This window comes from Argiope bruennichi, chromosome 6 (genome assembly GCF_947563725.1).
Source record: "Argiope bruennichi chromosome 6, qqArgBrue1.1, whole genome shotgun sequence".
NCBI classification, from domain to species: Eukaryota; Metazoa; Arthropoda; class Arachnida; order Araneae; family Araneidae; genus Argiope; species Argiope bruennichi.
In genome coordinates, this window is record NC_079156.1 from 63877361 (window position 1) to 63889532 (window position 12172).

The 12172-nt window shown below is 27.6% G+C and overlaps 1 protein-coding gene across 3 annotated transcripts in view; it reads left to right on the forward strand.

The window, feature by feature from the left end:
• Positions 1–12172, forward strand: part of LOC129971359 (serine-rich adhesin for platelets-like) — a 51920-nt gene that overhangs the window by 29513 nt on the left and 10235 nt on the right. For all 3 annotated transcript variants that reach the window (XM_056085046.1, XM_056085047.1, XM_056085048.1), the window contains exon 2: positions 6674–6749. In XM_056085046.1, coding sequence (XP_055941021.1) covers positions 6683–6749 — 67 coding nt within the window. In that variant the 5' untranslated portion in view covers positions 6674–6682. The remainder of the gene's footprint in view (positions 1–6673; positions 6750–12172) is intronic.

Here is a 12172-nt window from a genome sequence, read left to right on the forward strand (position 1 = left end):
AAAAAGTCTAAACTCCATAGGAGTCACGTGGAATACAGATGCCTGTCGATTAATATTTCATGGCACGGCGGCATGTTCGTGAGAATGGGAATCAGTGCTGCCTGGAGTTAAACGCCCGGCCGACCCGAGGTGACCTCAAAGAACCCGTTAGGTCCACGGAAATAAGTTCGAAAAATCAGTTTGAGGATAAGAATGAAATACTTGTGGTTTCAGCATATTTTGTGTTTGAGTCTTTTTTTTTTTTTAATCCCTAACGATGGTTACAAATATTCTAAGGTCAAATCACGATAAGCTTATAGATGTGTTTATGAGTATCGATATGAAAATTAGATTAAAAACAGAGGACGGTCAAAAACCCTAGATGTTATTACATGTTTTCCATTCAGATAAGCTTGTGGCAATGTCAATCAAAATTAAAATGCTATGTGAAGTCAAATGCAAATAGGCTCCCGGTGATTGTCAGGTGAAAGATTCTGTATTTATCTTGGTGTTATTTATTTATATGGAAATAAACGGTAAAAGATAAAACGCCTTTATACTCATTGTTATTTAGTCTCAAACATTACATAACTACAAAAATGACAGATTTGAAATACTGAATCAATGAAAATTTAAACAAAAATTTAAAAACTTCAGAGTAGCGGTGTAAAAGTTAGTCTAACTAAACTGTTTTAAAAAATAAAGATAGGACAATATTTGGATGCATTGCGGCTGATTTAGAAACTAAACTGAAATGATTCTGAGAAACATGATATATTTCTTTTCATTGATGGTGATTTTGCAAATTTGAACCTCAGAAGTATTTTACTCATGTATTTTTTACTACTAAAAGTTAGTTATAGTTTTTTTAAATTTATTGTAAAATTAAATCATTGATTCAGTATGAATCAAAACCAATAACTATGTAATTTTATTTAAAATTACAAAAATTAAATGGCCAACTATAATGATCGAAGTGAATTATTAAAAGAAATTAATATATTAATTCGAAATTTAAAAAAAATGGGATATTAAAAAAAGAATTGGTTAGTTCATTCTCACGATATACATCAAATAGGCATTAGGGAATTCACCGTGTATTTTTCTGCAGGGAAAAAAGACCAGATATTACATAATATTAATTTTAAATAGAATTTAAGTAAATCCTTTTTAATGAATTTTACAAAGGAAATAGCATAAGCCACTGAATGATAAAATTTAAATGGTTATATATAATTGATATATTAGTAATCGAAAACAGCAAACATTAAGTTGATTGGACGATCATAAAATATAAAAATTTGTGCTTTATTTAATTATAATAAAATGATAATTATCCAATTCAATACATTTTCTATTTTAAAAATAGAATTCGAATAATATTTTTTTAAATCTTCAACTTTATTTAAAATCATGTTTTATTACTCTAAATATATACTTTACTTTAAGTACATACAAACTTACATGCATTATTACTTTCGCAACAGACATATTCTAAATAGAGTTTCGTACACGAATACTTAAGTACTGTTAAAAATCAGCGAGGTTTCTTTAGATAAAAAATGAACTAAGCGCCATAAATTAGTCCATTTTAATTAAGTGTATGCCTTACGAGCTTTTAACATTCCTACATGTTACTTTGCCGATAGACTCGGCAGGATCTTAATTACTTCCTCCATCAAATGACAATATTGTCAATGACTAGCAAGTGATCATTCTATTTTCAGAAAGACATTTGTCAATGCTTAAAAAATAAGTATCTCTCATTTTTTCTCTCTAAATGAAAAGAATGTTGCAATTAAGGAGTATGCTAATTAATTTTTAAATATAATCATGCACTATATAGAATTATAGAATATAGATCTAAACGCGCCAAAACAATGAGATTCAAAGAGGTTTTCTTTTACATTGTGAAACAGAATTCGATATATTTTATTCTTTTAAGTATTTAAGTAAGCGATGTAAATAATTTTTATATTCCGTCAAATAGTTTGTTTATATATATATATATATATATATATATATATATATATATATATATATATATATATAACCGTTTATTTTGCAAGTTTCATGCCTGATATTATAAGAGCACAAGTACTTCAGTTATAGGAAAAACGAATCAAAAATGGTTTATTCCGAATAAACTAAATGAAAAATCATAAAAAATACTACATATATTTTCTGATTGTTTATGGAATATGTATAGAATATTTGAAATCCATGAATTTAAATCTTTTGTTTAGTTTTTGCAGTGATAATTAAATTCCATAAGGTCAGATTTCTTAAATTATATTTATTATTCACTGAAATTTATTTAAATATAAATTTGGGCCATCATGCTTAGAGAAATAGAAAAAGTCAATTTTTCACTAAACTTTTTTTTTGTTAATACAGAAAATTATTTTTAATATTTGGCATAGTGAATAAATATCTGTATCATTTAAAACAATGGAATTGTATATTGTTATTTTTTTATTGCAGATTGTTTCAATTATCAAATTCTGTTATTAAAACAAATAATATTACATTTAGTTTCTAAAACATAATTTTTGATGAGGGAAAATTACTAATTATCTAATATTATAAATTTCGGAAACCAGCAAGTAAATTAGCCAGTCAAAAATTACAAATATTTCTTAAGTGGAACACAATTTTATTATATAAAATTTCAGTTGAAATATTGCATAATTTTAAGTAAAAATTACCTGAAATAAAAAGAGGTATATTTGACTGAAGATTAAACTTAATTATTAACTTCCGATACATTTTTAAATGTAAATAACAGTAAAAACAGTATTATCTGCCAATTTTTCATATTGAATGTACTGCAAGAGAAGGTATTGAACTTTCAACTTCATTAGTCCAGTTTTAAGAAAAATTGAAGTGTGGAAAATAGATTATTAGTTCAGTCCTTTATCGTATAATTGCTCAATTCGTATTCAAAACTAATATGGAGTAATAGATTATAACGATTCTTCAGGAATGCAAAACCATTACTTTGAACTTCAGAATCACAAGTACGTTATCATCAAGCGTCATTACTTTAACTTCTAACTTTGAATATCAATGCGAAGTCCCTCGAAGATTGATATGAAACTATCTAACTTACCTTAGAATAAAACCATGACCGCATAAATATGCTGTGCACGGCTTGTGACCGAAGGGTTGCATTATCCCTGCCCCCCCCCCCCACTTCATGCAAAAAAAAAAAAAAAAAAAAAAAATTGCAGGCAGGTTTTCGACATAACTTTCCCGAAAAACTGTGCCCGTAACCTACCATAAATAAAACCATGCTGTCAAGACGTTCTCTCAATGACTTAGAGAGTGCGAAAAAAAGTTTAAAGGCATCGTATTTTTTTTTTCCAAGCGTCCTTTAACCTGATGGATGGCCAAGTTAGATCAAAATACCTGAAGCATTTTTTTTCGGGACCATCATTTAAAACTGCCCTTAGATGCTGGGAAAGCTTCCAATTTTGATTAATTACCTTCTAGCCTGAAGGTTAAGTGTGCCTGCTTATGAACACTTCCAGTTTTAATGAATACAAATTCATTCTAATTAAGAAACGACTTGCGTGATATTCAAATTACGTATCATCGCCTTTATGTATTATATTAAGCGCAATTTCAAAAGAATTTTCATTTTCGTTCCCTAAGAGAATCGATAAATATTTTCAGTGTGAAAATATTTTCATTTGAGGAAAATTTAAAGTATGTAATGAAAAAATAAGTAAATAAAAAGGGGTTTCTAAGTAATAAATAAATAATAAGGATAGTTTTAATAAGGATTCCCAAGACGCCGGTTAATAATAAGGATAATAGTATTTGAAAATTGAATATATTCTAAACTCGAATGTATTTTAAAAATAAATCAGTGGGAGTTATCTCCAAAAACTTTCTCGCAACCTTCTAATAAAGGATTATACCCCACCCTCTGCAAAACATTATGGACCTTAAATGAAGCAGATGATGCTTTGCATGGCATTGGCGTATAAGAGTTACAAAATATTAACCTTTGGCTAGAATTTAACAATTTTACTGAATCTATCGTGTGATCCTTGGCGAATTTTTTTTGGCGATTAATCCCTGGTATGCGGTTATTAATATCTGAGAATAGATTTTGTGTTTCAGACAAGTTTTTCCCACTTTGAAGCAGAACTGCAATTGTAGTCGCAAAATCACATACCAAATTTGATATATTTAAGTCATTGAATTTTCGAGTTATTGCTTTTACATGTTTCTGAAATAACAGACTACTAAACAGATAATTTGGCTTAAAATTGTTAATATTTGGTTTAAAACTTGAACTACACTACTGATTGTCTACACTTAACTTGTCTACTCTACAGATATTAAATCTGTGTACCGAATTTTTTTCGCCTATCTCTCTTCGTTTTGTAATTATTGTTTTAACTTACATTCGAACAGCCTGACAGACTTCCATTGAATGGATTTTGCTTAAAATATTATAGAACTTTGTCATAGACCGACAGACATAATATTAACATTGTATTTTTCGAACTCAGGATAGTTTAAAGCATGGAAATTCGTCAAAATCTCGGTTTCGAATTTTTTGACTATTACAATATTTTCTCTATTTTTTGTATTCAAGAAAGCAAAAAGAACCCTTGAGGTCTATGCTTATTATAACGGTAAAAATCTAGATTAAGAATTCATAATAATAAAAAATTTTGAATGTGACTATCATGTTTTATTCTTTAAATTTTCATACTTCATCTTTATTCGCAATAAATATTTGAAATAGTTAGCTGATATTGTGTATCTCAATCATCATCGCAATTTAATAATTAACAAAAAACTACTGTATCGATTACTTATTGAACTGATGCATACCAATTAATTTCTCATTTATTAACATTTTCTTTAAAAAAATTTTAACATTTTAGTGTTTACCAAGAATGTTAAATAAAATTGCGGGGCTTTATAAGAATTGAAACATTTGGAAGCTTCATAACTCGATAAGTTTGGATCATGGAAAAAAGGAATACTTCTCACCGCACATTTATTGATCGGTATATTATAGAATATAATTCTTCACCTTAATTAAAGCATTTTCTCAACTGTAAAAATCTATACCATTAGATAAGTTTTGGATAGCTACACAGAATGAATATATATTGTGCATTGTTCATTATATTATACACTGAAACGCTACTTACAAAGATAAAAAAAAATTACCTTGAACATGACACTGAATCTCTAACTTTGACAGTTAAATTCTGAACAAAAAAGCTGCTATATAAACTTTGCTTGAAGGAAAGTAAGGAATTTTGTTTTTCAACAATTCGAAAACAATAAGCACGGTATCAAAATAAAAACAAAACCTTGAAATTTAAAATGCGAGGAAATAAATAGTTAAACATTAACTGCCACCAACTTATTTGATTCATAATACAATTCCAGTCAATATATCAACTATTCTTTTTGTATTGCAAACATGACAAATTTCCGAAGGGACAATAGCAAATTTAGCAATAAAATTCTATTTAAACCAGCGCAAGTGCTCTCTATGACTTAATGGTATATTTACTTAAGATGGTGTATTTTGTATTAAATTTAGTTGGTGAAAATTGGTCTTGTATTTTTGGCTAAGTCCTAATTTCGACTAAGTCCTAATTTTGAGCAAATTTATAATTGTGAAATCAAACGTGACATACCAAAATTCATTAATACAGCCTTTTATGCGTTTCAATATTCTTGTCCGTATATATAGGAATGGGCATATCGAGAGATAGTAAATCCGTTGATAATTTAATTCAAAATGATAATGCAAATTCATAGAAAAAAAATCATAAAATTTTGATGTAAAAACATCATAAAATTTTGATGCAAATTTATAGATTTTATAATACATCCATATACTAAAACCCATTCATCTAGCTAATTGGGCTTTCAGTTATCACTGATGATTTTGTCCAAAACTTTAAGAAAAAGAACAATTTTGAACAAAGATCACAAATAAAATTTTGGTCACCTTACTCTTTCCATTTTTGAATTATCGAATTTATAAATAGATATGATTTTAAAAAATATAAAAATAGTTTTTTTCAACATTAAAATCTGCAAGTTCGTAACATTCTCAAATTCGGTTTTGCTTATTTATTTTAAAGATTACAATACTTTCTTTTTAAATATATACTTTGTATGAGAAAATAAAATTCAACAATGTAAGTAAATTCTAAGATTGAAAACAAAATGGAAAATACTTTATCAAAACCAAACTATCTGTGACAGTTAAAGCGAAACAATTGTTATTAAAATTAAAACATTAAAAATTAAATAATTAAAATTAAAACATTAAAATCATAAAACATTAAACATAATTAAAACATTAAAAATCATGAAAGTGTAAAAAATATAAGTTTTTTCAATCGAAAATCTTCTCTATTTTGTGCAGTTAATATGCAATTTAACGACGAAAACTAACATAGGCTTATTTGCATTACAAATTACCATACTGCGTACGTATTCTTGAAACAAAATTTTTAGAATAATAATTTAGCAGAAAACATTAATATATGCTTCGGAAAACATTTCTTTTGCTCAAGCAAAATCTTTTTTTGATAAACTTTAAAAATTCATTTCAACTGAAATTTATGTTACGAAAAACCGTACTGTTATACGAAAAACTGTAGTTAAAATGTATTAATGCATTATTATTTTTTCTTTTCAGAATTAAGTGATGAATGTCCTTGGCGTGCTGTGTTTTGCAGCCGCAGTTCTTACTGTCAATGCAAGGCATAAAAGAGGTAATGTTCCCTACACATATTATTTATCATGTTTTCACATTTTTTTTTTTTTTTGTTATTATCATGAAAATTACTTACACTACACTCATCGTCAAATATTGAAATATTTGCATTTTATACTCTTAAAAATCCAGCTGTGTGCCTTTTTAGTTTTAAAAATGCATTTGGAATATAAAATATTCATTTTGTTTCATAATGAACTGCGAAAAAATATTTAATCTCATTAAAAGAACAATTGAAATGTAAAATTACAAGCCCTTAATGATAAAAGAAAGTCTAATATGACTTACCATCTTAAGCAATGGACCGATTGAACAACATTTCAATAAGAATTCTTAATTAGGTTAAAGTGAGCAGGGAAAAAGAAAACAGAATTTTTCAAAAATTTGAAAATAATAAATACAAACGTTGCCAAAAAAAAAGCGGAAAACATTTAAAATAAATATTAAAATATTTTCGAACTTCTTTAAGTATTGCAATATTTGCAGACGATTATTTAATTATTTTTTATTTACAAATATTCTAATTATAAATTATTTTATTATTTTCAGTTGCTTAATTTCTTACGCAACCGAAGAACATTGGCTTTACTTCACTTGTTTTGCTATTTTAAAAAGAACTCTAAATTAATGTGACGTAAGCATGGAAAAGGGGAAATGAATTTTACAATAACGTAAAAACAGTAAATGCAAACGTTGTCATACAAGCATTACTAAAATAATTATTTAAATATCTTGGAATCTAAATTTTAAGTATTGCAAAATTAATTCTTAAGTATAACAATATTTTCAGACGATTATTTTTATTTTTATTTACTAATATTTCCCCTAAAAAATTATTTTTTATTAACTTTAGCTCTTTATTTTCGTACACAGTTAAAGAAGTGTCTTTCTATCTTAAAAAGAATTCTAAATTATTGTAACATAAGCAAGGAAAAGTAAAAAAAAAAAAAAAAAAAAAAATTACAAGAACTTAAAAATAATAAATATTTAAGTTATAAAAAAAAGTCGTAATTAAAATAAATATTGAAACACCTTCGGACCTTTTTCTTACGTATTGTGATGTTTTCAGACTATTATATTCTTTTTTATTAACAAATACATTTGTTAAATTATAAAATATATTCTGAGTAATAAGTTCCATAAAAAAGTATTAATTTATTTAAAGTATTAATAATGTAATACTCTAATTAATATAATCGTTGTAAATTATTAAAATAATCATTGTACTTTTAATAAAAATAATGGCAATTCTATATTTATCTTCTAAGTGTACATAAAAAAAAGATAGCATTTTTTTATTCTAATGTGTCACTGATAAATAATTCTGACAATCACTATTTCGATCCAACCAGTAAGTCTACATTACTTTCTGTTTGCATTCTAAGAAATATATTTTATCTATGAATTTCGAGCAATTATTTCCCAAATTTATAAAATTAGAACATTTTTCATTAACACTTATTTTATTGTTTTTTGTTTATAGTATTAAATGTTTTTATTTTTGAATAGATTCCATGAATTTTATTACCAACAACATATATTAACGTAAAATGTCTATAGTTTTCAGCAATATATACAGTGGCTCAAAAAATTGAGAGTACACCTTACGTTTACTTGATAAATGAGACTTTTAATATAAATAACACATTAACGGGAAGTGCAAACTTGTTTTTATTTTTACACATAACAAATGTTTTAATTTAAAGTAAAAATAAAGAAAAATCAACGAAAAATTTCTAAATTGAAAATTTTCAGAAGCATTTTAAATAAACATACGCAGAATTTTGCCTCAAAAAATTGAGAATACACCAATGAAATTTTTGCAATATCACGCATAGAAACAAAGTGTCACTATTAAATTGCATGTCTTTTGGCTCTTATAATGGTCTCTAAACGTCATGGTACCGATTCGACCCATTTTTGGTGGTATCTGAAGATATTTTACCCCATTCTTCTTGCACCACTAGTTTTAAATGGGTTTTGTTTCTAATTTTGTATTTTTGAACCACTTTTTCGAGTATGCCCCTCGAATATTCAATGGCATTGATGTCAGTGTACTGTGGTGGTGTGTGTAACTGTTGTTTACAACGAAAAAGACATCATATTTTGACGTTACGTGCATTCTGTTTGAGGTCGTTGTCCTGCTGGAAAATGGAATTTCCATCTAAACCCAAATTTTTAACACTTTCCTTTAGATTGCAGGTACCATATGGTTCATCCAACTTGTTGCAGAAACTTTTCAAATCATAGGCAGAAGTGTAAGTGCTGAAACTGTGCTAAATGCCATTAAACAAGCTGGATATAAAAGTAGCATTGTTAGAGAGAAACCGTTCATCAGCTTGCAAATTCAGAAAAAGCATTTGAAGTTTGCAAAAACTCATCAATTGAAGACCAATAACCTTTGGAAGAAATCTATATTTAGTAATGAAAGAAACCTCAACATTTTTGGCAGTGGCAACCATCTTACTGTATGGAGAAAGCCTAATACTGCTTTGTATCCAAAACATTTATGTCCTACAGTGACTGATGGTGACTCCGTGATGATTTGAGGTTACATGGCTTCATTCGGGGTAGGAAATTTAATTCTTATAGATGGCATTATAAATGATACGGTTTACTTGAATATACTTCGCAGCAATCTAAAGGAAAGTGCTAAAAATTTGGGTTTAAATGGAAATTTCATTTTCCAGTAAGACAACGACCCCAAACAGAATACACGTAATTTCAAAATATGGTGCCTTTTTCATTGTAAATACCAGTTACACACACCACCACAGTACCCCGACATCAATGTCATTGAATATTCGTGGGCCATACCCAAAAAAAAAGGGTCCAAAGAAACAAACTTAGAAACAAAACCCATTTAAAACAAGTGGTGCAAGAAGAATGGGGTAAAATATCTTCAAATACCACCAAAAATTCGTCAAATCGGTACCATGACGTTTAGAGGCCATTATAAGAGCTAAAAGACATACAATTTAATAGTGACACTTTATTTTTATGCGTGATATTTCAAAAATTTCATTGGTGTATTCTCAATTTTTTGAGGCAAAATTCTGCGTATGTTTATTTAAAATGCTTCTGAAAATTTTCAATTTAGAAATTTTTCGTTGATTTTTCTTTATTTTTACTCTAAATTAAACCATTTGTTATGTGTAAAAATAAAATCATGTTTGCACTTCCCGGTAATGTGTTATTTATATTGAAAGTCGGATTTATGAAGTAAAAGTAAGGTGTACTCTCAATTTTTTGAGCCACTGTAGAAATAAAAAATAATTTATTATTCAAGTTTTTACATTTTTAGGCTTCAAAAAGAAATAAAATATATATATTAATTTTTTAGAGAATTTTTTTATGTGTATTGAAAAAAAATGTATAAAATTGCAAAATATAGGAAGTTAGATTTTTTACTACTGCACATAAATTAGAATTTAATTATTTTTCCAACCTTATATGTATGTAACATTTCCTAGGGAACATTTCACTCTTTTTAAAGGTTATAAATATCAAACTAGTAAATAAAAAAAAAGATGTACAACTAATGAAGAATTTTTTGAATGATTTAGGAAATGTTTGAGAATTGTTTGTTTGAGAATTGTACTACAGTCGCATCTAAAATAGGGTTTCTTATTTTTTACGGAAACTTTACTTTATATACGATTTTACAAATAAAATGCCTAAACAAGTAATTCTAAATTTTGATGTTATGACTTCAAAAAAAAAATATTTTAATTACATATTTGGAAATACTTATACAAATACTACTTATACTTTAAAATCCATTAAGTGAGCATTGATACGCAAATTTATGTTTGAACAAAAGACATTCCTCAGAAAAATATCTCTTTTAATCTTCCGAAAATAATAGTGAGGATAATAATGTGTAGATTAGGGTCAAGTTCTGAGACTGATTTAGTTTCAAAGTTATATAGTCATAATCAGATATCGACGATGACATTTCACTAAGCATTCTCAAATGAAGTTATTAAAAGAATTAAAGTAGGAAGAAGGCGATCTTGAATTATTTCAAATGATACAAATCAGAGTGTATTATGAAAGTTTAGAAGAATTGGTTAATAAACAAGAGAGAGTGGTCTTCCTTAAACTTTCTCGCATATTCTCTAATAAAGGTATTTTCCCAGGAAATGCCTTTCATGGAATTGGCGTACAATAACTACGAAATGTTAACCTTTGGCGTGAATTTGGCATTTTTATTGGATCTATTGAGTACTTCTTGGCAAATGTTTTGGTGATTAAAAGTGTCCGATTTAATTTTAAAAGCGCTTTTTCCAAAACGACTGGAACCAAAATTTAACGCAGAACTACTCGTGTAGTCACTAAATCATATAACAAACTTGATACATATAAGTCATTGCCTTTTTGAGTTATGAAGTTTACATGCTTCTGAAGGCACAGAAAAATATATATTCTACCCCTTGTTGGATTTAGCTCAAAGTTGGATAAGTATCCACACTATTGATGTTAAATTCGAGCACCTAATTTTATCCATCTAGCTCTCTTCATTTTGTGAGTATTATGTTAAATATGTTCGAATAATCGGACAGACATACTCCCTCTGGACGGATTTAATTCAAAACTTGATAGAAATCTATATGTTTGGTGCAAAGATCGTATACCAAATTTCATCCGTCTAGCTCAAAGCGTTTTTGTGTTATCTTTCTCATGGGCAGACAGACGGACATTTTAAAAATGTGTTTTCGGAACTCAGGAAGGCCTGAAACGTGGAGATTCATCAGAATCTCGAGTTCAGATTTTTTTCACGATATTTATACTTTCTTGATACTAAGAATACGAGAAAGAGAAAAAACTTATTTGCTAACTTATGGACTTACATTTGCAACAATTTGATTAATATATGTTTCAAGTTAGTTTTCCAGAATCCTACCAGACGTTTATGTTAACATCCCGTTCTTTAAAGAAACACTAGGGGATATTTGGGGACGGACCTCGAAATTTTGAACCGCGTTCAAATGGGGAGGATAATACCTGAGCTGAACCCCTTCTCCAAACTTTCACACCACACCAGCGAGCTTTCCAGAAAGGGTTGTCGTTATGGGACTTAAAGTACACATATTAATAAGAAAATATATGTACAATTGAAGAAATTGTTATTAATTAGAAAAAATATGTGAATTAGTTTTTCGTTATTATTTCTTCTTCAAATGTCTCAATCACCAAATTACTAAAAAGTTTGGTTTCAAAACTGTAATTCGTTTAAATTGATGCCGAAAAAACTCAATTCAATTCTTCAAGCATAACAAAAAACGTTTCGTGTATTAAATATAATAGAGTCTGAATAATTAAATATTCCTCACACTTACTTTTTTTTAGAAAATAATAAATACCACTTATGTATATTTTAATCATAAAAATTATATCCTTTTTCAATCGATTCACCCT